This window comes from Labeo rohita, chromosome 15, assembly GCF_022985175.1.
Source record: "Labeo rohita strain BAU-BD-2019 chromosome 15, IGBB_LRoh.1.0, whole genome shotgun sequence".
Classification (NCBI taxonomy): domain Eukaryota; kingdom Metazoa; phylum Chordata; class Actinopteri; order Cypriniformes; family Cyprinidae; genus Labeo; species Labeo rohita.
In genome coordinates this window covers 20,222,737-20,250,292 of record NC_066883.1, presented here as the reverse complement: position 1 = coordinate 20,250,292, position 27,556 = coordinate 20,222,737, and the positions used below count along the sequence as shown (strand labels likewise).

The window sequence follows — 27,556 nt, the reverse complement described above, 5'->3', positions numbered from 1 at the left end:
GACAGCTTTTTCTATTTTAAATGGTTAAAAATGCTGCTCAGATTGATTTCTAATACAAACTGACTGGTAGCTCCTCTTTTACATACATTTTCGTATGCACATAGGTGTAGGTTAACTACTGTGTAAATAGGGCCAGCAGGTCAGTGACCATGATTTTTCACTGATTACACTCATACAAAATACGAATTCAATCTTGTGTTTTATCATATGTATCTATGTTCATACATTTTATATTGTTTATATTTTATGGTAAACAAATACATGTGTCAGCTCTGCATCTATGAGTCTATAAACAGTTACTCTAAATACTTGTTTTATTTTTTTATTTTACAGAATTTAAATTATCTCTACTGTGTATGATATTGGAAGGACTAGTTAAGAAATCTCTGAGACATTTGTACAGTGGCCCAAAGAACTAATTGGAAAGACCTATTTAGTAATGATCTGATATTAGAGTACTTGAATTAACAAAATGGAGGGAACTCCAGAAATTAATCATTAATTTGATGATGAACACAAATAATTTCTCAGTGGCTTGTTTGGGACGAGTGCCCTTTGATACAAAGACACAGTCAAAGTTTTGTTCACAGTGTGCTCTGCACGATCAGCCTTCATCATGGTTTTCAATGCACTGTGTATTTGGAAAAGGCTCCTTTTAGTTTCTTTGCTCTTTCTTTCTGTCCATGGAAAAGACTCAGGGCCGTAAGTACCTTTGAATGGTAACTGTTTTTGTAATATCTAAATCTACATATTTAGTTATACTAAATCAATCATTTTGTGAAATTTGCACTTGAACAGGATCCTTAAAAAGCTGAAAGAGTGCTCCACTATACCATGCAATAAAAATAAATTTAAAAATTAGAATACTACATCAGCACAGATGCCACCTTCTTAAACTGAAGTTCATGTATTTCTAGAATATGAATTGAAATACTGTTGTAAACATTTTAATCTTTTATTATGTATGAAACTTACGGAAAACATATCTCTTTATGCTTTGAAATGTTCTCAACAGATCTTTCATGGTGACATTTCCTGCAGTGATCGAGTCGCAGTCTGAGGCTAAACTGTGTGCAAGTCTTCTCAAACCCAATGAAAGCCTTGTTATGAACATTTATCTGCTTGATGGTGACCAGAGCACTTTACTGCTACAGGAGAAAGCTGAGGAAGAGTTTCACCGCTGCTTTAACTTTCAGGTTTGCCAGCAAGAAATCTCCATTCACACATAATTGGACATTTTAGTTAAAATTTTAAATAACATATTACCCAACAGACACCTCAGGTTGAAGCAGAATCAGTGCAGACAATGAAGGTGGAACTTCAGGGGGAGAACTTCAAAATGACCGAAAAGAGAAAAGTCATGTTCAGACGTTACAACCCTTTGACTTTTATCCAGACTGACAAGCCCATCTATATTCCAGGACAGACAGGTGAGCTGTAAATGTTTGACATTTAATCTTCAGTGAATAGTGGGGTTGTTTAATTTGTTTCACACTGTTGATGGCATGGTGTTTTTATGGGATGTCATTAGTGAAAGTGCATAAGCACAACAGATATACTGTAGCCCACAGTATCCACACCCCAAACCACTTGGCTGTTTCATGCTGCTTGGTTTGATTTGCATCCAACAGTGCTAGAAAAAAAAAAAGCTTATAAACCAAAACAATCTTAAAATAATTTGTTTTAATTGTTAAATATATCATATAAACAGTGTATCACAGCCATAGAAGGTATCAAATTAACTGTGTTAAAGGATTCTACCCTACCAAAAAAAGCTTCGCATCAGTCTAAAAAGCTATAAAATCAGAGGAATATTAAAATGAGGATAAATCAACCCATCAACTTACAGTGTAAGGCTTGTTTGCCTTCCATTGTTGCTCTGGTCTCCTTACTGTTAGTATTATCTGTTACCCTTTTGTGGCTAAAGGTTGCAGGCTTGCCATCTAGTGGCTTTGACACCCAATTTTATGTTCCTGCATAACCGGAGACTGCAGTTTCAGGACTTTTGAGGACCCTATTTTTTGTGACAGTGCCATCTAGCCAATTCTATTCCAACAGGGGAGACTGGATTCAAACATCAAACAAACAGATGCAAAGACTGGATCCATGGAAACTACTCATTCTTTATCTATCAGTCTTGATTTTAATGTAAGAGCTGACATGAACATGAGTGTTCGAGGCGGTGTCAGTGCAAAATAGTTAAAGGGGTCATCAGATGCAAACTTCACTTTTACATGCTGTTTGAACATTAATATGTGTTGGCAGTGTATGTACAAATCTAGCCTATAATGATAAAAATCCATGCATGTGGCTGCTCCCACAATAGTTGATTGACATGAGCTCTTACCACAGACCAGATGTCACCGTCCAGTAACTTTCCTTGTTTCGATGCCAAAGCAGGAATGTATGTTAGACAAGAAAATCTCCGATTGAGGTGTTGTGTTGCTGGATGTAATAATGAACGTAGTGGTCGTCATTTACTCCCGACATCTGAGCCGCTGAAGATGCAGTAGATTATATTTGTTTGTGAATGGAATGCGCCTCCTGATCTACATATATCCGTCTATGCTCACACAAATCATTCATGATCCAGCTTCACTTACAACAGAAGTGTGTATAAAGCCTTTTTTATGAATCTTTACAATCGCCTTTCCTTATAACATAGTAGTTAGGAAGTTTAGCGGCTAAACGCGGCTAAATGCGGCTAATGTAAACAAGATCGTCATTCCAGCAGAGCTCGTTTGCATTTAAAGGAACAACCCCTTAGAATGAGATGATTTTTGCAGAGCTCATTTTGACAAGGTAAAAAGGGTGTTGTTTTACAAAACCATTGAGAATTTTTAATCAAAGTATATTAGAGACTTTTCATTAAGACCCTAAAGAATCATATCAACTTGTGGAAAATGGGCATCCCATGACCCCTTTAATTGTGCTGCTGTATTTTGTTAACTGGTATTTGTATTCAAATTATTTTACATTTATTAAAATACTAATAAACATACTAATTTGTAGCGCAATATGCACAGAGCGTTTTTTAGAACTTCCGCATAAAGGCAAACCAGCTTGTAAATTTCCGGTGTAGCTCATGGTGTAGCTAGAATGTTATATATAGCTGGAGACTCTTGAGACTACTTTCCTGCCTTGTTCTTATCAGAAACTGAGAAAAAAATAATAATTGCAACATCGTAAATAATGATAGTGGCATGAACATTAAGTTTCATATTATTTAACAACATATAATTCAAATTCTAAGCCTGATCCCAGGAGAGCACATAGACATGTAGTTGTACATTTAAATGCTGACAACTAAACACTGTCATAACTGTTAGCAAGCTAGAGATTCTTCTCTTCAAGGACATCTTAATTGTATTCTTGATAATCAATAACTTGCCTTCATAGGCAACACATTTTTGATATCTTGTAATATTTCAAAGCCTTTATTATTTTTCAGTTTTACAACTGTGCAGTAAAATACACTTCAAAGATTCACTTTTCATTCATAAAGACGACATGAAAAAATGCTTTTTCACGGAAAACATCGACTTTTTAAGATGAAAATGACATGAAGTTACCCTTAACCAGAGGATGTCAGTAGAGGTTCGCTCATTGGCTGCAGCTGCCATTTCAACTGCATTTTCACGTCTTGCTTTTCGATTTATTATAACATTATAACAATTTTTTGTACTTTTACCGCACTGAAGTATATAGTATAGCAAGAGCAGAAAGTCATAAAAATAAATAAATAAATAAGCTCAGACACAAGCCTATAAGGGTGAATTATTTAAATACTTATATATAGTTCACTACAAATTAAATAAGTTAAATATTAATGGTATAAGAATTAAATATGAATTAATATGAATTTTCAATATTTTATATTTAATTTAATAAGTACATCTTTCTACATTCATTTAATAACAGTTTTATCTTGAACTGTAAAAGCTATTAAATAGGTTATATTTAACCAACACAAACGTGTTACTGCTGTAGATATGTTACTCTGAATTTAGTCTTAATCATTTAATGCACAGCTCTGTTTTTGATATTGGCTTGTTTCTGTCGGTTATTACTGTCAATCATATCAAATGACTTGCGCATATTTAGCGGATTTATTCGCATATTTTTTTACACTCGCATCTGACATTCTTGTAACACTATATATTGACATTTGGTCCTCTTAGACCAGTGGTTCTCAACCTTTTTTGGGGTTGAGAACCACTGGTCTAAGAGGACCAAATGTCAATATATAGTGTTATCCAGGTCCCTCACTGCCCCCCATCAAATGAATCGTAGTCTAATTGTCCTCACTGAATATTAAAGTTGATTATTATTATTTTGTGTTTATAATAAGGACTGTTATTATATTTACAGTAATTCAAATATATGGGGTCATTATGATTATTAGGAAATTACTTTATTTCAAGGATGCATTGAATTAATCAAAAAAGACAGTAAAGTACTTTTTTACAGTAAATCATTTTAAATAAGTGTAATAACATTAATTTACAGAGTTTTTAAGCATGTTGGTGGTTTTCATTGCTACAGCTTCAGTGTTGTTGAGATGCGAATATATTTTGTTTGCCCCGAATTTAAAAAGACTAAATAAAAATGATATAGTGGACATTGTTATTTTGGTGAGTAAATACCACAATTACACATAAACTTTACTATATTTCATAGATTTTGTGAGAATATTTTAAAGTTTACTTAAAATAAAAGTGAAAAGGTTATAAAATAGCCAAATAAACTGTTTTGAAACACAGCAAGCAGTTGAATTGGTAATAGGTAAGGGCATCCTGTTTGGCTATAAATGGAGCTTCTCAGTCTTTGCAAGCAAAGCTGGATCATGGCTCAAAATTTGTTTATATTAACAAAATAAAATTAAGTTGGCCAGTGAAAACATTGGATTTTTTTTCTTAAGTCAATTAAATAAAGGCTAAAGAGAACAAATGACATATTCTTGATTTTATGGCATTTCACAAAACGCTCCAACTTTTAATTGGGGTTGTAGGAAGATGGGAAACACATGGTCCTCATTTTCAAAATAGTTACTATTTTAGTGCTGTCCTGATTTATATATTTGTTATAGTCAATTAAATTTCAAATCTTGCTTTTTTGTCAGTGTGGTGTGCCAGCTATAATAATAAGAAGAAGAAATGTTTCTGAAGCAACAATCAGCATAATTTTTGAAAGATCATGCGACTCTGAAAGCTGTAGTAATATAGCTTAGCATGAGAAGAAAACACATTTTAAAATATATTCAAATACAAAGTTTTTTTTTTTTTTTTCAAATGGTAGATTTATTGTTTTTACTGTAGGCTGTTTTATAAAACAAACAAATGCAACCTTTTTTATGAACCCATTAACAAATTATACTAACCTTTTTTAATGATAGTGTATATTATAGGCTATATTTTATTTATAATATATAGGCCAGTTTTGAAAGCATGTATTTTATTTTATTTTTTTTAAATGTCATTGAATGCCACATGACATTCATCACATTTTTGATTTATCATTTGAAATATATATTTGAAATTAATCATTAGAAGCAAAAAAGGAGCAAAGATGCCAGGTGGATATAAGTTAGGCTATATTTGAGAGCTTTGAATAAATTCTTTAAAAATACGGCATTTAAACCAACGCCCCCCAAAAACAGCTCAGCGCCCCCCTTTCAAAAATATTGCTTCCAGTGCCCCTCGATGATGTCCGAACGCCCCCCGGTTGAGAAACGCTATTTTAGACAAACAAAACTTTTCTTCGAATTGTGAATAGATTATGTAGAGAAAACGAGCAAAGGACACTTCTATTACGACACAATACAGCACAATACAGTTTCCTTCCTAAAACAAAGAAGTAAAGCGTGCATATGGTCAATTGTTTTACTGTTTATGGCACTTTATGTGTCACACATCAGACGTGCGCTGCATCTGATGAACTAAAGCCTTTCTAAGAAAATTGAATTTAAAAACAGAATATATATAGAATATACTGAAATAAATTAAGTTAAATATTTAAAGAGGGTTTCCAACATATGTTTAGGGCAAGAATGTGTCTAGGATTACATGAAACTACAAATTCTCTTAAAAAAGTAATTATATACAGAATTGAATAGCATGAACTGCTAATGCATACATACATAGACTTACATACAAAAAATTAAAATAAAAAAACGATAGGGTCCTGAAAATGCGGTTCTGAAATGGCAGACTCCAGATGTGAGAAGAATACCATTCTCAGAGGCAGTGAGAGAAAAAAAGTTACCCATTTGCAGTACCCATTTCAACCACAAACTGTCAGTATTACATAGTGCACATTTAATTGGCAAATATATAAACTTTTTTTTTTTTTTATTTACCTCTAAACTGAACTATTACTGAGAACTACTGCATTTTCTTTCCATATTTCTAAGAGCCTCTAATGTTCCACAGCATCTCAGAAATGACAAGTGTAAAGTTTGTAATCTCACCTTATCACATATCACTCATTTCACAGTGAATTTCAGAGTTGTCACCATGGATAGAAATTTTGTACCCTTTGATCAGAAGGTTTGTACTATTTAAGCAAAAGTATTTCTTCTTATTATTATTTCTATACACCATACCCCTAATGTACACAACAATAAATATATTATTTGCACAATGGATTTCTAAAAAAAATGCTAACATTTTGTTTGTTTCTTTGTTTGTATCTTTTTAGTACAGTACAGTAGTACTGGAGGTAAGCACGTTACATGCCTTTTGTAGCTATTAATGGAATGCACAACAAATTTTGATCTAATTTGCATTTCAAATGAATATTCAGTGATTCCAGATTGCTAAATAATGGTCAGGATCTATGTAGATACTAAAGCTTAACTATATCTGCACTGTGTGTTCTTTGGGATCAAACAGGACAATCAGAATAACAGGATTGGTCAGTGGACAAATATTTCCTCAACAAGGTGGATACTGCAGCTTTCTCATCAGTTAAACCCAGAGGCCCGTCAAGGCATTTACAAACTGAAGGCTTATATTGGTGAACGAACGATCACGCATAATTTTGAGGTGAAGAAATATGGTAAGGAACAATATAACAGAAGGTTTTTGAGAGTGATTACATAATTAAAACTCAATCACAAGGGCGTAAATTTCATCTAACATTGAGGGGGTTGGGGGGCGGTGTTGACTAAATTTCTCAAGAGCATTTTTGCATTATGGTATTCTTATTATTTTTTGGTATTCTATAGTCTATGGCTAAGCTAAGCTTCACAGCCAAATAATCTCTCATAGAAAATGTCAAAATCAGAATGCAAATAATTTTTATACAATCCTGTAGTCAAAGACGCCATTTGAAGCTAAACGCAGACGTTTAAACGGACATACTATAGATGAAAACTGCTGTGATTACTCTACTTTTAAAGCATTTTGATTTAAACAATAGGTCTCCGTAATATTCACATATGCTGTTCATAGGGGATGTATTGTATTAGCCCTACCGTTACAGCATGACATATTATTTAAACCTATTACTATTAACCTTTTACCAAACTTTTTTTTTTTAAATTTTATCTCACAATTCTGACTTTTTTTTCCTCACAAATGACAAAATGACATCTAATCAATATAATCTATAGTCTTTTTAAATCTAAGTATTTTGTGCCGGATTCTTTGGAATTCTCTAGCTGTAAAGGTGATCTCTCCCGGGTTTTCTGCAACCATGCTGCGCACGCATCCTGAATGTTTACAAACAGATAATTGGTCTATTAGGAACAAAGGGGGAAAGCAGGCAGTGGACCAAACCACAGTGAGGCAGGGGAGGGGGGACTTAAAACATTTTTTAAATGGAAATGCTTTTTTTTTGCATTTATATTGTTTTACTACTTACACAATTTTTTTTAAGTATATTACCCTTAGATAGGGCGGGTACTGCCATTTTTTAAACTGATTCCCTGTACTTGATCTCCAGTTTTACCCAAGTTTGAGATTACCATGAAAGCTCCGAAAGAAATAAGTTTTGGTGATAGTGACATGAATATGGAGGTTTGTGGAAAGTAAGTGAAGAATTCTTCTGTTTAATTGCATTTAAATTCTAAGATACAACAATAATAAAAAACTTTTATTGAATCAGTATTTTAAAAGTGTAACTCAAAGCATGTACTTCATAGATACACATTTGGGCAACCTGTGGCTGGTAAAGCAAAGGTGGAAATATGCCGAGAACATTGGAAATCTATGCGTAATTCTCAAACAGATTTGATTTCACCATGTTTGGTTGAAACTACTGAGGTGTGAGACTGTTTTATTGTATATTGTGTTCAATTTAGTAAAACATATTTATCATATAGTCTTTGTACCGGATGATTTTAATGGATGTGTTTGTGCTCTACCTGCAGATGAGTGAGATGGGCTGTGCCTCCTTTTCTTGGGACATATCAGTCTTTCTTAACTCTACAAATGAGAGAGTTCTGAAAGAACATCTTACTGTAAAAGTGAATGTGATAGAGGAAGGAACAGGTGACAGATCCAAGCAGAACCCACATGCAAGCATTTGGATTGAAAAAAAATATGTTTTAGTTAATATTAATATTAACAATAATATTAAACAATTATATTAAATTGTTTGTTTTCCTAGAAAACACCATGGGGAAATCTGAAATTATAAGTCTGACATATGAAAGTGGTAAAGCTACATTTACTGAGCTACCCAAAATTTATGAGCATGGGTCAGTCATACAGGGAAAAGTATGTCTTATTTCTGTTTACATTAATATTTAGCTGTATTGAAATATAGTCTGATTTTTTTCTTTTTTTCCTGTTGAACAGATCAAACTTGCAAATGTACATGGAGCACCTCTTCAAAACAAAGAAGTTTATGTTTTGGAGGGTAAAAGACGGTCCTCAAAACTGCTCTTAAATCTCACTACAGACAGCGATGGACTGGCCGAATTCTCTCTTAATACATCTAGCCTTTCTAAAAGTGATATTAATCTAATGGTATGATAATGTACATCCACCCACTGTTTCATCAATTTACATCTTAGTAATTGAAAATAACTCGACATTCTTTGTTATTCAGGCAAGTGCATATCCAGAGTTTCAGCATCAAAGTTTTACAACACCTTACTTCTCTACAGAAGAAAAAACAATTCAGCTTCTCCGGCCTGCCACTCCATACACCCCAACATTAAGTGAACTGATTATAGAGAATATTGAGCAACCATTAAAGTGTGATGCTGAGTTTACAATGACCATCAAGTATTATTTTGTTGGAGAGACTGTTGAAGACTTCAAAACTGACATTGTCTATATAGTGAGTACAAGTGCTGTGTGTTCATTGGCTATGTGCAGTATTACAGTGATGCTTTCCTCTGAGATTTTTAGTCTGTCATCGGAGTATCATCTGTCTGTTTCAGGTCTTGTCCAGAGGAGTGATTGTTCATCATGGATATGAGAAGGTTGAAGTGAAGTCTTCTGATGGAGCAGCAAATGGCTCAGTGTCGTTCAAACTGTCTGTTGTTTCGGATCTGGCTCCTGCAGTGCAGATTCTGGCTTACTGTGTTCTGCCCAGTGAAAATGTTGTTGCTGGTAACAGAGATTTCACAACTGAGAAATGTTTTAAAAACAAGGTATGCAAAAGTTTCTGGGATAATTTAGATAATTTAATTTAGATCATTTCTTGCTGTCTTAATACCTAATTTTAACACTGCAAAATGGCTCCGTTTTTATCATTAGATTGGCACATCCTACTTCTGTCATTACAGGTTTCTCTGCAGTTTTCTCCTGCTAAAGCAGTTCCTGGTGAGAAAAACACTCTCCAGCTCTCAGCTCAGCCTGGTTCACTGTGTGGCCTCAGTGCTATAGATCAGAGTGTCCTGATCCTGGAGTCAGGAAAACGTCTGGATACTGACAAGGTTTAATTGCGTATTTATCAAATAATAAAAAAAAGCTTAAAAAACGTATCTTCAAGACTAGGACCAGACTGTCTTGATACTGTCCAGAGAAAAGTGTTTTTAATCAGTGGATTTCAATCAATGATCAAATGTTGTTTTTTTTAATCTCATCTCAGATCTTTAACCTGCTGCCAGTACGGTCGGTATCAGGTTATCCTTATAATGCTGAGGATACACCAGAGTGTCTGGAAGTTAGACCTCGTCGGGCTGTGTCGCTAGACCGTATTTATGACAGCTTGAAGGTAAAAAACTGTTAATTAAAATGTTAAAGTTACTTATAAAGAGGAGAAATTGGAACATAATGAAAATAATTTATTAAAAAAATAGTATTGTAGTATTACACCAAACCAAATGATTATAGATTTTTAAATTTAAATTTAGACATTCAATCTTCATATTAAATTTCATATTTTTGAAATTCATAAACCTCATATTTTTGACAGAAAGTGGGATTGAAGATGGCAACAAATTTGCATGTGAGACAACCCCTTTGTCTGACATACTATGGCGTTACTTATGAGAAACATATTTTAGTTGGTACGTTTACTTGAAATTTCTAATATCATGAATTTCTGGTTGTTACATATAGGCCTAATTGCAGAAAATATTTAAAGGAACCGTATGTAAGAAATTTATTTCAGTTAATCATAAAATGGCCCTGACATGTCACTAGACATTAAGAAATCATGTTCATTTCAAATACTTATATCACTGACAACAGTGGTCCGGCCAGGATATTGTCATTTAAAAGTGAAAGTTGCAGCCCTCAACTGATGTTGATGTTGTCATGATGTGTTTTGGTCTGAGGCGCCACCCTCCAGCTATCTACCAGTCACGAAGTCAGTAGAGTTTCGTCATCCGGGTTGGCAGCTTTGTTCTAGTTACAGCTGCAGCTACGAACGTGTCGGATAAAACATGTATAAAGTTACGAAACCTAAAAGACCTCGCTATGAATGCGAAGTACGTCGTGACAAAGTCCGAAATAAAACAAGGATTTGTATAGGAGATGCCTTTGACAGATGGAGACGGCTGAAAACGGAGAAGAATTTTGTTGGTATAGGCTAAAAGCCCGTGCTTCCGTACACAGTGGATTTTCCACGGTCGCCCGTGCTAAATGCGTTCATAAAAAGATTTATATCGCACCACTAGCACGGTATGAAAACAATCTATGTTCCGACTGAAATGTGGTATTACAGTACATCTTTACGAAATATTTGGCTAATCGCCTTTAGTAAATTTTTGCGACACATAATTACTTCGCAAAACATCTCTCGTGAAGCATAAACATAAGTAACAGAAGAAAAAAAAACTTATTGTGTAGGACTCCTCACTTGCCATTGGAAGCTCCTTGTAGCAGCCTACGTTCCTGCAGAATCCTGCAGCTTAGCTGGCAACCTCGAGTCAGGGGGGAGGGGGAGGGGATATGCCGTTCTACAGTATTTTGAAAGTGATTGCAGTACCAGTTTTGGCCACAATCCTACATACGGTTCCTTTAAGGCAACCTAAAATCATGTGACTGGAATATCACTTTGTCTTTAGTGTTAATAGCTGATGTCTAAAATTGATTTAGATGCATAAACTAAAAAAAAAAAATGAGTAAATGTATAAATAGAAACTAATGTTTATACCTGCTGAGATCACTGGTTCTTTGCACATGTGCATTAGTCATTTATATGAATTTTCAGGGAGGAGGAACTACTATTCTAGAAAACTATTAAAAGGATCTGCTGAACTACCTGTGGAGACAGTTCGTACCTTTTTCCCAGAAACATGGATCTGGCAGCTCACTGCAGTGGGGTATGTAAATACCGTAAGGACTGCATATTCAAGGACACCCAAAACACTTTGTAAGTGATACATTATGAGACAAGATAGGATCAAACGTTCTTTTATCAGAAATTTAGACATAACACCAGCATGGACAAAACAGAAATAAGAACAAGAAGAAAAAAACTTGAGCAGACTAAAATAGTAAACAAACAAAAAAAAAAACACGATGCAGATGTAACTACAGTATCATAAAATGTTTTAAGTAGTGTGCCACATACACCATCATTACTCAATGTCATCAAAATGTGGAGATGACTTTGGCCCTTCCTGTACAAAATGCTCATGTTATCTGGCCAGTTCATTGTTTATGTGAACATCTCTAGATGTCTAGCCCCTGGAAGTTTATACTGCATTTTACTATACTGTGCTGCACAACAGAGACTCTGGATCAGCTCAGGTTCCTGTCACGGTTCCTGACACCATCACCTCTTGGGAGACAGAGGCCTTCTGTCTGTCCTCCAAAGGTCTGGGTCTGGCTCCTCCTGCTCAGCTGACAGTTTTCCAGCCCTTCTTCCTGGAGCTCTCTCTGCCGTACTCCATCATCCGTGGGGAGATCTTTGAGCTGAAGGCCACTGTCTTCAATTATCTGTCCAAGTGCATCATGGTGAGACTTTAGACCCGGTCTTATCCCATCATAATAAAAATGCCACTAATCGTGTGTTTGACTGACAGGTTAAAGTGACTCCAGCTCCTTCCTCAGACTACACTCTCAAAGCCTCCTCTGATGATCAGTATTCATCCTGTCTGTGTGCTAATGGAAGAAAAACCTTTAAATGGATCCTCACTCCTTCTGTTCTTGGTGAGTTTTCCAGTCTGAATCATTGTTTCTTAGTCTCTGTTGTATCTTAACATATATGTTTTGTGTTGTAGGAGTCTTGAATATTACAGTCAGTGCAGAGGCAGAGGCGTCCCAGACCCTGTGTGACAATGAGATTGTGAGTGTGCCAGAGAGAGGACGCATTGACACAGTCACACGAAGTCTGCTTGTACAGGTCAGTGCACATATAAATGATGTCTGAGAGCTCTTTTATACATGATCCTAATGCTGCTTATGTCAGTATGATGTGTTGATGTTATTGTTTTATGCTGCAGGCTGAAGGAACTGAAAAGACAGAGACCTACAGCTGGTTACTGTGTCCAAAGGGTTTGTCTGCAGACAATATTTAGCATCATAGTGTTTCTCTGCAGATCACTGATATGTTTTTCTGTTTCTCTGGTTCATAGGTGACAGTCTCTCAGAGGAAGTGGATCTGACTCTTCCTAAAGATGTGATAGAGGGATCAGCCAGATCCTCTGTTTCAGTCATTGGTAACATTTACATACACAAGCAGAAATGAGGAGTTTGTGTTTAGGTTTATAAAATATTTTGTGTTTGGTTTGTAGGAGACATATTGGGTCGTGCACTGAGGAATCTTCATGGATTATTACAGATGCCGTACGGCTGTGGAGAACAAAACATGGCTATACTTTCTCCCAATATTTACATTCTGCAGTATCTGGAAAACACAGAGCAGCTCACCTCAGCCATCCGAGAGAGAGCCACTGGCTTCCTTAAGAACGGTGAGAAAAATCAGTCAGGTCAAGAAAATATTGAGAAGTTAAGTCACAATACATTTGACTTCAGAAACACTTGATCAATCCAAACATTTAATCACTGTCAACCTCAACAGGATACCAGAGACAACTGAACTACAGACATAACAGTGGTGCATACAGTACATTTGGACACGGAGATGAGAATACATGGTAAATACTGTTCACTCGTATTTTATTCAAAGCAAATATATTAATTTACTGTAATAAATTTAGGCATCCTGTACAAAATATTATATAGTCATATAATTCAGTCAATTTTGAGTTAACATTTGAGTTACATTACTGGAACAACTAATAACTGAATTACCACACCATCAGGTTGACTGCCTTTGTCCTGAGGTCTTTTGGCAAAGCACAGAAATACATATTTATTGATCCACAAATTATTCAGAGTGCAAAGGAATGGTTAATAAGCAGACGGGATTCAGACGGTTGTTTTATCCAACAGGGAAACTGTTCAACAACAGAATGAAGGTGTGTTATTGGTTTCTCAATGTTTGCTGTGATCAGTAGACACCAGGTCTGGTAATAAATTGAATATTTGTCTTTATTTCTGTTTTCCTTCATTGCAGGGTGGAGTGAATGATAATGTGACCATGACTGCCTACATTACTGCATCATTGCTTGAACTGGAAACTCCAGTCACAGTAAGTTCATCTACAGGAAACACAGTATAAACTCATAGAAAAATGATGCTCACAGTGGCTGTTTCTCTGTTTTTGTCTCAGGATCCTGTCGTCACTAAAGGTTTGTCATGCTTGAGATCCGTCATTGAGGATGTCAAAAACACTTACACCACTGCTCTGCTCGCCTACACTTTCAGTCTGGCTAGAGACACGGACACTCGACAGCAGCTTTTCAAGAAACTGGAGGATGTTGCTATTTCAGAAGGTAAGAGATTTGTTTCTGATGACTTTCTGTTGTCTTTTATGACTGAACTGTTGTTGTTGTTTTTTGGTCATATTCATTGAGTTACTGGTGTCTCTTTTGTCCACGTGTCCTAAAGGGTCTCATCTCCACTGGTCTCAGTCTGGATCTGCTGGTGACTCTGATTCTCTGGCAGTGGAGATCAGCTCATATGTGCTGCTAGCTGTTCTCACTACAGATTCAGTCACTCCAGCTGATCTGGGCTTTGCTAACAGGATTGTCAGCTGGCTTGTGAAGCAGCAGAATGCCTATGGAGGATTCTCCTCCACACAGGTGACTCAAACTACTCAAATCAAACACATGATTGCTGAATAAAGGGTAAACGTCACATTACTGAACACATTTATTTCTCAGGACACAGTGGTGGCTCTTCAGGCTCTGTCTTTGTACGCCACCAAAGTGTTCAGCTCTGACGGCTCCAGCACAGTGACTGTACAGTCAGCAGGAGACACTCACCACTTTGATGTCAATCAGGACAACAAGTTACTGTACCAGGAGAAGCAGCTGCAGAACGTTCCAGCCAAATACAGCATTGAAGTGAAGGGCTCAACCTGTGTGTCTGTGCAGGTCTGTTGTGCGTTCAGCTTCACTGACTCGCACTTACTAGGAATTTTGAGGTTATTCTGCTGTGAAATGGTTAATGAATGTGTTTTTGTTCATGTTGATTGTCTCAGATTGCTCAGTTCTACAACATTCCCACTCCTACTGAAGCTAAAACATTGAGGATTGATGCTAAGATTGAAGGAGATTGCAAGAAAACCTTTGGACAGGATCTATTGTTAAATTTCACTGTGACGTAAGAACTTAATGCTGCAAAAGTTGATTATGGTTATGGCTTTAGTTCATTCAACATTATGTCTGATGGATTGTATTTTCTCTTTTCCAGATATAATGGTCCACAGGCAAGATCTAACATGGTCATTGTGGATATTAAGCTCTTATCAGGATTCACAGCTGATACGTCATTGGTGTGTTTGACTGTAAAATGATTAATTGTTAGATTTGCTTTATTATTTCTCTGTGAATCTACGATGGAATATATTGTCTGTTTCACTTCTGCTTGAACAGCATTATAACTTACAGCATTATAACTTATAGCTTTTAAGTGTTCTGTAGTTAGGTATGTGACAAATAATATTTTTATTATTATTTTTAAATCACTTTTTCCACACAGCTTGAACTTCAACGTCTTTCAAGAACATCACTTGTGGAGCGTCTCGATTCTAAAGATGATCATGTCATTGTGTATCTGAAAGAGGTGAGAAAAAAGCAACACTTATATAAGTTATTCATCCACATTTGATCTAAAATTGTCAATTTCCTGTTTAACTTCCTGCAGGTTCAAAAAAATATACCAGTGAATCTCCAGATAAAATTAAAACAGGTTCTTCCAGTGAAGAATCTCAAACCTGCTGTGATTAAAGTGTATGATTACTACCAAACAAGTAAGATTTTATGTGTCATTTTCTCTGTTATCATTATATGATTCAAAAGCAGTAGTTTCTATTAAGTTAATTTCTCTGTATCAACATTTCCCTCAGGTGATCAGTCAGAGATGGAGTACTCGTCCCACTGTGAATGAAGTGTCATGCTACAGTTCTGCAGCTTGGATAAAGATAATAAATTCTCACACAATGTTTAATGCTTCACTGTTTTGTCCAGTGTTGATTATTCTTTATCCAGGGCAAAAACATTTTATAATTCATGAACTCAACAATTCAAAAGTTATTATAGTCATCAGCCTTCATTTAACTGAATCACAAACAAACACACTTTTTATAGGCAGGCCTCATGCCTATGGCCGAATCACAGTCGTGCTGATATATCTTGAGCCGTATCTCAAGTCTACTCGTGTGATATTGGTAATTTATTAAATTGCAGGGGATTTGTTTATTTTAACAGGCCAATAAGAGAGTATTACTATTTTTCTTTTTTATTACTCAAATGTCCCAATTGTAATGACTCATTTTGCCATGGCATTGCAATGGCAGTAGCATTTTGGTGAACAAAATTCACATTTTAGGAGGGTTACTACAGTCCCAAGTTTGTTTACTTGTCAAAATGCAGGACTTGGCTGGTCATGTGATCTTAACATCATCATGAGTTCTTTAGTGGTGTTTTTAGTGGAAAAGTACTTAAAATGCACATTTGTACTTTTTACATGACACTGGAAGTGTTTTATTTTAAATGGTTAAAAATCCTGCTCAGATTGATTTCTAACACAAACTGATCAGCAGCCCCTCTTTGACATATACAGTATGTGGGAATACTGTGTAAACAAGACCAGCAGGTCATTGACCATTGTTTATCACTGATTGCAAGAGCATGATGAAATTACAAACAAAATACGAATACAATCTTATGTTTTATCATATGTTTATACATTTTATATTGTTATATTGGATATTTCAATCTACGTTAATAAACGATCCCTCTGGATGATATCTGGTACTAATTAATTTTTTTTATTTTTTTATTTTTTATTTTACAGAATTTAAATGATCCATACTGTGTATGACATTGGAAGGAGTAAGAAATGTCTTGAGACATTTGCACAGTGGCCCAAAGCACTAACTGGAAAGACATGTAGAGTAATGATTTTATATTATATTACTTGGATTAACAAAATGGAGGGAAATTAATCATTAACTTGATGGTGAATACAAATAATTTCTCAATAGCTTGTTTGGGACGAGTGCCCTTTTAAATAAAGACACAGTCAAAGTTTTGTTCACAGTGTGCTCTGCACGATCAGCCTTCATCATGGTTTTCAATGCACTGTGTATTTGGAAAAGGCTCCTTATAGTTTCTTTGCTCTTTCTTTCTGCCCATGGAAAAGACTCAGGGCCGTAAGTACCTTTGAATGGTAACTGTTTTTGTAATATCTAAATCTAAATATTTAGTTATACTAAATAAATCATTTGATTTTTGCACTTGAATAGTATCTTTAAAATGCTGAAAGTGTTGTCCACTATACCATGCAATAATAATTTCATTTAAAAATTAAAATACTCTATCAGCACAAGCGGCACCTGCTTAAACTGAAGTGCAGGTAGTTCTAAAATATGTATTGATGTAAAAAAGTGGCAAAACCATTTTCATTTTTGATTATATATGAAACTTGGGCAAACATATCTTTATGCTTTGAAATCTCTCAACAGGTCTTTCATGGTGACGTTTCCTGCAGTGATCGAGTCGCAGTCTGAGGCTAAACTGTGTGCAAGTCTTCTCAAACCCAATGAAAGCCTTGTCATGAACATTTATCTGCTTGATGGTGACCAGAGCACTTTACTGCTTCAGGAGAAAGCAGAGGAAGAGTTTCACCGCTGCTTTAACTTTCAGGTTTGCCAGCAAGAAATCTTCATTCACACATAATTGGACATTTCAGTTAAGATTTGATATAACACATTACCCAACAGACACCTCAGGTAGAAGCAGAATCAGTGCAGACAATGAAGGTGGAACTTCAGGGGGAGAACTTCAAAATGACCGAAAAGAGAAAAGTCTTGTTCAGACGTTACAACCCTTTGACTTTTATCCAGACTGATAAACCCATCTATATTCCAGGACAGAAAGGTAAGATGTAATTTTTTGACATTTAAACTAAAGTGAATAGTGGGATTGCTTAATTTGTTTCACACTCTTGATGACAGTGTTTTTATGTGATGTCATTAGTGAAAGTGCATTAGCACTCTGGGGCTGAACAGATACTGTAGCCCAAAATAGCCACACCCCAAACCACTTGGCTGTTTCATGCTGCTTGGTTTGATTTAGGGGTGGCAGAAAAAAACGATTCGCGATTCTCTCTTTAACGATTCTGAAATATTCAGAGCTTGGTTTTTTCTCCCGCGTATGGCGCGTGTGCGGGCTTCATTGCACAGAATGTGCGCTTTGAGACACGTTCGCATTGCTTGACAGTGTGTGTTTCCACCCACCTGCTTTACTTTAGATATGCTTTCATTAATGTCGTTTGGAATGCAGTACTATTCGATGCACGAAACTCGTGCACTGACAGACTTTCACGTGCGCTTTTGTGTTTGATCGATCGCGGCTGCGGTTAAATGCACTTGCATTTTCGACAGGCCCAGTTCCACGGCGGTGCTGGAGGCTGCTCAGCACCCTCAAACGAAATCAATAGCACCCTCAGTTAAAGCTGTAATAACGACATTTTATTGGAGATTTCGCAAACTATCCAGTGCGTTATGGTTTGCGCTCTGGAGATCGTTTTCTGTTTCAACGTGTTTTCGCTGCTTTGAGCAATGTAGCCAATTACGCACATATCTGTTTAATCAGAGGCGTTCAAATTAGAATCCACTCACCGCGCAAAACGCCTAAGTTTTTTTTGAGGTAACGTTATCCCAGCTAACAAAAAACGTAACTGTTAAGTAACTGCAACGTAATCTGGTGACCAAAGTTTCGTCTTAGCGACGTAACTAGTTAGTTGGCAACCGGAAAAGGGAAAGACACCTGTATGTCCACAACGTAACTTTGTGACATTGCCAGGTAGTAACTGCGGCGTCGTGGATCAATAGTTGTGTGATGGTAATCGGTTGGTAATTTTGTGTAATTATTTATTTTCTATGGGCGGACATGCAGTAGTTTTATGTCCGCATTTGCCCAAACTAATGTAAAGGCTGTTCCAACAGCTGTGAATGATGAATAGACTCAGAAACACATGAAACACATTGAAAAACACATATATGAACATTAAAATACACTCAATTTATTAATAAAAACATAGGATATGCAGCAAAATATGAAAGAAAGCATTGAAGACGTTCCGTGCTCAGCATCGTTATAAACAGATATGCTATGCTAGCATAACATGCTAGCAGACATTTCAGATAATTAAGGAAAAATACCATGATCACAGAGGTATAAATATTAACAAACGTACTTAAAAGTAGACTATGGGCAATGTTACTTAACCAGTTTGACGCTGTTACATATGAACAGTTCAGATGCAAAAGCCTCTAAATCCATCTGACCTATTTCTTTAAAATTAGCATTTCTTTCTGGCTACTTTGTATGGGTTTCTATGTAAGTACTGGTACTTCTGAGTGGGCTGAGGCTGGAATTTAGCGAGTTTGAAGTAAAAGTATTTGATAGACATATAATGTGTGTCAGGAGAATTCACTATGTCATTTTTGACCGAGATGGCTTTTAGCTGGTTTTGCATCTGAACTCTTCATATAAAGAAAGTGTAAATGATGGTCATGAAATTACGTGCATGGGACATTGCAGTTACGTTACCAGTAAGTCATGAAGTTACCAATATATTACTAATAGAGTACGTATGTGGGACGTCCTAGGTAAAATTACGACGTAAGAAAGTCGTATTGATGACGTTGTGAGTTCGTAATTTCACTTTTTAAATCTGGGCAGGGCTTGTTTTTTAGTTTTTAATGTAAAATAATTCTAATGTAAAAGCCCTTTTACACCAAAAGTGAAATGAATTCAGCTCAGGCTGAAATAAAAGTACAATTATGCAGGAGATCACTCTTCAGCTATAAAAAAATTATGTATAAATGTTAGTTTATTAGTGTTAGTTAATTTTTGCTTATTAGAATGTTTGAATTCCATCACTGAAGGTCAGCAGCAAAGACACTGGTTAATAAAATGGGATTAAATACATAAAGGATGTTTGTTTTATTTAACATATTTAATTCATATTTAATCTAATGTTGCACTGCATCTCAGAAATGACAAGTGTAAAGTTTGTAATCTCATATTATCGCATATCACTCATTTCACAGTGAATTTCAGAGTTGTCACCATGGATAGAAATTTTGTGCCCTTTGATCAGAAGGTTTGTACCATTTAAGCAAAATAATTTTTTTTTGAATAATTATTTTATGTGCACCATACCCATAATGTACACAGCAATAACTACAAAGGACTTTTAAAAAATCTGAGAACATTTTGTTTGTTTGTATCTTTTTTAGTACAGTACAGTTGTGCTGGAGGTAAGCACATGGTACCCGTCTTTTGCAGCCGTTCATGACATGCGCAACAAAATTTATATCTAATTTGCATTTCAAATGTCTGTTGTTGCAGTTATTGAATATTCAGTGGTAGCAGATTGTTAAATAATGGTCAGGATCTATGTAGATACTAAAGCTTAACTATATCTGCACTGTGTGTTCTTTGGGATCAAACAGGACAATCAGAATAACAGGATTGGTCAGTGGACAAACATTTCCTCAACAAGGTGGATACTGCAGCTTTCTCATCAGTTAAACCCAGAGGCCCGTCAAGGCATTTACAGACTGAAGGCTTATATTGGTGAACGAACGATCACACATTATTTTGAGGTGAAGAAATATGGTAAGTGATATCAACAGAATGTTACATCATCAAACCTCATTCATAAACCTTATAACTGATTCCCTGTACTTGATTTCCAGTTTTACCCAAGTTTGAGATTACCGTGAAAGCTCCAGAAATAATAAGTTTACATGATAGTGACATGAATATGGAGGTTTGTGGAAAGTAAGTGAAGATTTCTTGTTATATTAAATTAAAATTCTAAAATACAATGATAAAATCTTTTATTTTTTATTATAATGTCCTGAATCAGTATTTTAAAAGTGTAACTCAAAGCATGTACTTCGTAGATACACATTTGGGCAACCTGTGGCTGGTAAAGCAAGGGTGAAAGTGTGCCGGGAACATCAGAGATATATGCGTCCTCAAACAAAGTGTTTAGTTGAAACTACTGAGGTGTGAGACTGTGTTATTGTGTGTTGTGTAAATTTATGAAAACATTTTTTATCATATAGTCTTTGTACCGGATGATTTTAATGGATGTGTTTGTGCTCTACCTGCAGATGAGTGAGATGGGCTGCGCCTCCTTTACTTTGAACACATCAGTGTTTTTTAACTCTACAAATGAGAATGAGAGATTTCTAAAAGAACATCTTGCTGTAAGAGTGAAGGTAACAGAAGAAGGAACAGGTGAGAGATCCAAGGAGAACCTGCATCAAAGCATTTGGACTGAAAAAATACATTTGTATTCATATTAATATTACAGTAATATTAAACAATTCTATTTAATTGTTTATTTTCCCAGAAAACACCATGGATAAATTTGAAACTATACGTCTGACATATAAAATTGGTAAAGCTACGTTTACTGAGCTACCCAAAATTTATGAGCATGGGTCGATTATACAGGGAAAAGTATGTCTTATTTCTGTTTACATTAATAGTTAGCTGTATTTAGTCTAATTTTTATTTTTCCTGTTGAACAGATCAAACTTGCAAATGTACATGGAGCACCTCTTCAAAACAAAGAAGTTTATGTTTTGGAGGGTAAAAAACGGTCCTCAAAACTGCTCTTAAATCTCACTACAGACAGCGATGGACTGGCCGAATTCTCTCTTAATACATCTAGCCTTTCTAAAAGTGATATTAATCTAATGGTATGATAATGTTCATCCACCCACTGTTTCATCAATTTACATCTTAGTAATTAAAAATAACTGGACATTCTTTGTTTTTCAGGCAAGTGCATATCCAGAGTTTAAGCTTCGAGGCTTTAGAAACCTTTACTTCTATACGGAAGAAAAAACAGTTCAGCTTCTCCGGCCTGCCTCTTCATACACCCCGACACTAAGTGAACTGATTATAGAGAACATTGAGCAACCATTAAAGTGTGATGCTGAGTTCACAGTGACCATCAAGTATTATTTTGTCGGAGAGACTGTTGAAGACTTCAAAACTGACATTGTCTATATAGTGAGTACAATGGCTGCATGTTCAATAACTATGTGCAGTATTACAGTGATGCTTTCCACTGAGATTTTCAGTTTGTCATCGGAGTGTCATCTGTCCATTTCAGGTCTTGTCCAGAGGAGTGATCGTTCATCATGGATATGAGAAGGTTGAAGTGAAGTCTTCTGATGGAGCAGCAAATGGCTCAGTGTCGTTCAAACTGTCTGTTGTTTTAGATCTGGCTCCTGCAGTGCAGATTCTGGCATACTGTGTTCTGCCCAGTGACAATGTTATTGCTCATAGCAGAGATTTTTGGACTGAGAAGTGTTTCAAAAACAAGGTATGCAAAAGGATCTGGGATAAATTAGATGTCTTGCTGTCTTTAAAATTAATTTTCATACTACAAAATCCAACCATTTTCATCATAGCAGCATTAAAATGGCACATCCTGCTGTTGTGGTCACAGGTGTCTCTGCAGTTTTCTCCTGCTGAAGCAGTTCCTGGTGAGAAAAACACTCTCCAGCTCTCAGCTCAGCCTGGTTCACTGTGTGGCCTCAGTGCTGTGGATCAGAGCATCCTGATCCTGGAGTCAAGAAAACGTCTGGATACTGACAAGGTTTAATTGTGTAGCTTATCAAATGAAAAATAAATAAATAAATAAATAAAATAACATAACAATCCATATTCAATATGCTGGGACCAGAATATTGTATTCTTGATATTGTCTAGAGAAATTTAAATTTTTAGGTCTGTTTTCTATCAATAGTTTTCAGTCAATCAGGTTTTTTTTTTTTTTTAATCTCATCATAGATCTTCAGCCTGCTGCCAGTACAGTCGGTATCAGGTTATCCTTATAATGTTTTGGATACACAGGAGTGCCTAGAAATTAGACCTCGTCGGGCTGTGTCACTAGATCATACTTATGACAGCTTGAAGGTAAAAATCTGATCATAAAATACTTATGAAGAAGAGAAAGTATGACATAATGAAAATAAAGATAAAAAATAATATTTTGGTATTACACCATACCCAAAGAATACACATTTTAATTTATTTTGTTTTAAACATTAAAGCCTCGTTTTACATTTCATGTAGTTTGTAATTGCTGTTTGACAGAACGTGGGACTGAAGATGGCAACAAATTTGCATGTGAGGCAACCGCTTTGTCTGACATACTATGGCGTAACTTATCACAGAATTTCTCTATTAGGTATGTTTGCTTGATTTACATATGTCGTTATTTGTAATATGATGAATGTTTTGTTGTTACATATAGGCCCAATTGCAGAAAATGTTTAAGGGAACCTGATATCATGTGACTGGAATATTACTACTGTTGTTGAAATAACAGTTTCTTAATGTTAACAGCCGATGTTTAAAAAGGATTCAGATGCATAAACTAACAAAAAAAGTTTTAGATGAGTACATGCATAAGTAGAAACTGATGGGAGAATTTACTAAAAATCAGTTTATACCTGCTGAGAGCACTGCTTTTTTGCATACATGCATTAGTCATTTATTTGAAATTTCAGATAGGATGGTCTATAATTATCAAACAAGTGGATCTGGTCAGCTACCTATGGAGACAGTTCGTACCTTTTTCCCAGAAACATGGATCTGGCAGCTCACTGAAGTGGGGTATGTAAATGCCATAAGGTCCGCTTATTCAAGGACACCCAACAGAGTTTGTAAGTGACACATTACGAGATAAGACAGGGTAAGATAAGACCTTATTTTATCCCCAAGGGGAAATTTAGGCGTTGTAGCACCAAGGACAAGACAGTACAAAAAACACAAAACAGAATCAAGAAGAAGAAGAAGAAAAACTTAAGCGGACTAAAATAGTAAATGCCCTTCCTGTACAAAACACATGTGCTATCTGATCAATCTAATTTATTCTTTATGTGAACACCCAGTTAACTGTACATGTCTACCATCTCAATGTCCGGCCCCTGGAAATTTATACTGCATTTTACTATACTGTGCTGCACAACAGAGACTCTGGATCAGCTCAGGTTCCTGTCACAGTTCCTGACACCATCACCTCTTGGGAGACAGAGGCCTTCTGTCTGTCCTCCAAAGGTCTGGGTCTGGCTCCTCCTGCTCAGCTGACAGTTTTCCAGCCCTTCTTCCTGGAGCTCTCTCTGCCGTACTCCATCATCCGTGGGGAGATCTTTGAGCTGAAGGCCACTGTCTTCAACTATCTGTCCAAGTGCATCATGGTGAGACTTCAGACCCAGTCTTATCCAATCATATGAAATATTCCACTAATCATGTGTGTTTGACTGACAGGTTAAAGTGACTCCAGCTCCTTCCTTAGACTACACTCTCAAAGCCTCCTCTGATGATCAGTATTCATCCTGTCTGTGTGCTAATGGAAGAAAAACCTTTAAATGGATCCTCACTCCTTCTGTTCTTGGTAAGTTTTCCAGTCTGAATCATTGTTTCTTAGTCTCTGTTGTATCTTAACATACATGTCTTGTGTTGTAGGACTCTTGAATATTACAGTCAGTGCAGAGGCAGAGGCGTCCCAGACTGTGTGTGACAATGAGATTGTGAGTGTGCCAGAGAGAGGACGCATTGACACAGTCACACGAAGTCTGCTTGTACAGGTCAATGCTCAACAAACGTCTCTCAGATGTCATTTATCCATGATCCTAATGCTGCTTATGTCAGTATGATGTGTTGATGTTATTGTTTTATGCTGCAGGCTGAAGGAACTGAGAAGACAGAAACCTACAGCTGGTTACTGTGTCCAAAAGGTTTGTCTGCAGACAATATTTAGCATCATAGAGTTTCTCTGATGATCACTGATATGTGTTTCTGTTTCTCTGGTTCATAGGTGACAGTCTCTCAGAGGAAGTGGATCTGACTCTTCCTAAAGATGTGATCGAGGGATCAGCCAGATCCTCTGTTTCAGTCATTGGTAACATTTACATACACAAGCAGAAATGAGGAGTTTGTGTTTAGGGTTTATAAAATGTGTGAGATTCATTTGTGTTTGGTTTGTAGGAGACATATTGGGTCGTGCACTGAGGAATCTTCATGGATTATTACAGATGCCGTACGGCTGTGGAGAACAAAACATGGCTATTCTTTCTCCCAATATTTACATTCTGCAGTATCTGGAAAACACGGAGCAGCTCACCTCAGCCATCCGAGAGAGAGCCACTGGCTTCCTTAAGAACGGTGAGAAAAATCAGTCAGGTCAAGAAAAAATTGAGAAGTTAAGTCACAGTACATTTGACTTCAGAAACACTTGATCAATCCAAACATTTAATCATTGTCAACCTCAACAGGATACCAGAGACAACTGAACTACAGACATAACAGTGGTGCATAAAGAATACATGGTAAATACTGTTCACTCAAAGCAAATATATTAATTTACTTTAATAAATTTAGGCACCCTGTGCAAAATATTATATAGTCATATAATTCAGTCAATTTTGAGTTAACATTTGAGTTACATTACTGGAACAACTAATAACTGAATTACCACACCATCAGGTTGACTGCCTCATAGAAAAATGGCACTCACAGTGGCTGTTTCTTTGTTTTTGTCTCAGGATCCTGTCATCACTAAAGGTTTGTCATGCTTGAGGTCCGTCATTGAGGATGTCAACAACACTTACACCACTGCTTTGCTCGCCTACACTTTCAGTCTGGCTAGAGACACTTTCAGTCTGGCTAGACACACTCGACAGCAGCTTTTCAAGAAACTGGAGGATGTTGCTATTTCAGACGGTAAGAGATTTGTTTCTGATGACTTTCTGTTGTCTTTCTATACTCGTTGAGTTACTGGTGTCTCTTTTGTCCACGTGTCCTAAAGGGTCTCATCTCCACTGGTCTCAGTCTGGATCTGCTGATGACTCTGATTCTCTGGCAGTGGAGATCAGCTCATAGCTCCAGCTGTTCTCACTCTGGGCTTTCACTAACAGGATTGGGCTTTGCTGGCATGATTGTCAGCTGGCTTGAATGCCTATGGAGGATTCTCCTCCACACAGGTGACTCAAACTACTCAAATCAAACACATGATTGCTGAATAATGGTTAAAAGTCACATTACTGTACACATTTATTTCTCAGGACACAGTGGTGGCTCTTCAGGCTCTGTCTTTGCACGCCACCAAAGTGTTCAGCTCTGACGGCTCCAGCACAGTGACTGTACAGTCCGCAGGAGACACTCACCACTTTGATGTCAATCAGGACAACAAGTTACTGTACCAGGAGAAGCAGCTGCAGAACGTTCCAGCCAAATACAGCATTGAAGTGAAGGGCTCAACCTGTGTGTCTGTGCAGGTCTGTAGTGTGTTCAGCTTCACTGACTCACACTCACTTTCTGTCTTTCATCTCTTGGAATTTTGTGGTTATTCTGCTGTGAAATGGTTAATGAATGTGTTTTTGTTCATGCTGACTGTCTCAGATTGCTCAGTTGTACAACAGTCCCACTCCTAATGAAGCTAAAACATTGAGCATTGATGCTAAGATTGAAGGAGATTGCAAGAAAACCTTTGGACAAGACCTATTGTTAAATTTCACTGTGACGTAAGAACAGTAACTTAATGCTGCAAAAGTTGATTATGGTTATGGCTTTAGTTCATTCAACATTATGTCTGATGGATCATATTTTCTCTTTTCCAGATATAATGGTCCACAGGCAAGATCTAACATGGTCATTGTGGATATTAAGCTCTTATCAGGATTCACAGCTGATACGTCATTGGTGCGTTGACCGTAAAATTATTAATTGTTAGATTCGCTTTATTTTTTCTCTGTGAATCTACAATGGAATATATTGTCTGTCTCACTTTTGCTTGAACAGCATTATAACTTACAGAAAATGCCTTTTAAGTGTTCTGTAGGTCGGTATGTGACAAATAATATTTTTATTATTATTTTTAAATCATTTTTTTCACACAGCTTGAACCTCAACGTCTTTCAAGAACATCACTTGTGGAGCGGCTCGATTCTAAAGATGATCATGTCATTGTGTATCTGAAAGAGGTGAGAAAAAAGCAACATTTATATAAGTTATTCATTCACATTTGATCTAAAATTGTCAATTTCCTGTTTAACTTCCTGCAGGTTCAAAAAAATATACCGGTGAATCTCCAGATAAAATTAAAACAGGTTCTTCCAGTGAAGAATCTCAAACCTGCTGTGATTAAAGTGTATGATTACTACCAAACAAGTAAGATTTTATGTGTCATTTTCTCTGTTATCATTATATGATTCAAAAGCAGCAGTTTCTATTAAGTTAATTTCTCTGTATCAACATTTCCCTCAGATGATCAGTCAGAGATGGAGTACTCGTCCCACTGTGAATGAAGTGTCATGCTACAGTTCTGCAGCTTGGATAAAGACGTTAAATTCTAACTAAATGTTTAATGTTTCACTTTCACTTTTGTTCAGTGTTAATCATTCTTTATCCAAGCCAAAATTATTGTATGTTTTATGAAACCAATAACTCAACAGATATAATATTCCTCAGCCTCCATTTAAATGAATCACAAACAAACTCACAAACATTCTAAACAGCAAGATAACTGCTATT

At 36.3% G+C, this 27,556-nt stretch overlaps 1 protein-coding gene and 1 pseudogene across 1 annotated transcript; both read left to right on the top strand.

Moving 5' to 3' along the window:
* The first annotated feature begins 585 nt into the window (after nucleotides 1-585).
* On the top strand, nucleotides 586-15,933 carry LOC127176974 (alpha-2-macroglobulin-like). Its single transcript, XM_051128889.1, is given in 35 exon segments — nucleotides 586-702; nucleotides 1,016-1,196; nucleotides 1,274-1,430; nucleotides 6,496-6,548; nucleotides 6,700-6,720; nucleotides 6,894-7,059; nucleotides 7,948-8,032; nucleotides 8,147-8,267; nucleotides 8,375-8,495; nucleotides 8,614-8,723; nucleotides 8,805-8,975; nucleotides 9,058-9,291; nucleotides 9,395-9,607; nucleotides 9,743-9,892; nucleotides 10,048-10,173; nucleotides 10,375-10,468; nucleotides 11,617-11,728; nucleotides 12,140-12,365; nucleotides 12,434-12,560; nucleotides 12,632-12,753; nucleotides 12,854-12,905; nucleotides 12,986-13,069; nucleotides 13,145-13,321; nucleotides 13,432-13,507; nucleotides 13,676-13,806; nucleotides 13,809-13,831; nucleotides 13,930-14,004; nucleotides 14,086-14,248; nucleotides 14,364-14,557; nucleotides 14,639-14,851; nucleotides 14,959-15,080; nucleotides 15,171-15,252; nucleotides 15,459-15,542; nucleotides 15,624-15,729; nucleotides 15,826-15,933. Coding segments are annotated over 35 exon segments (4,299 nt in total). The 5' UTR covers nucleotides 586-616; the 3' UTR covers nucleotides 15,867-15,933.
* A 1,032-nt stretch (nucleotides 15,934-16,965) lies between these two features.
* LOC127176976 (alpha-2-macroglobulin-like) lies at nucleotides 16,966-27,488 on the top strand (annotated as a pseudogene).
* The last annotated feature ends 68 nt before the right edge of the window (nucleotides 27,489-27,556 follow it).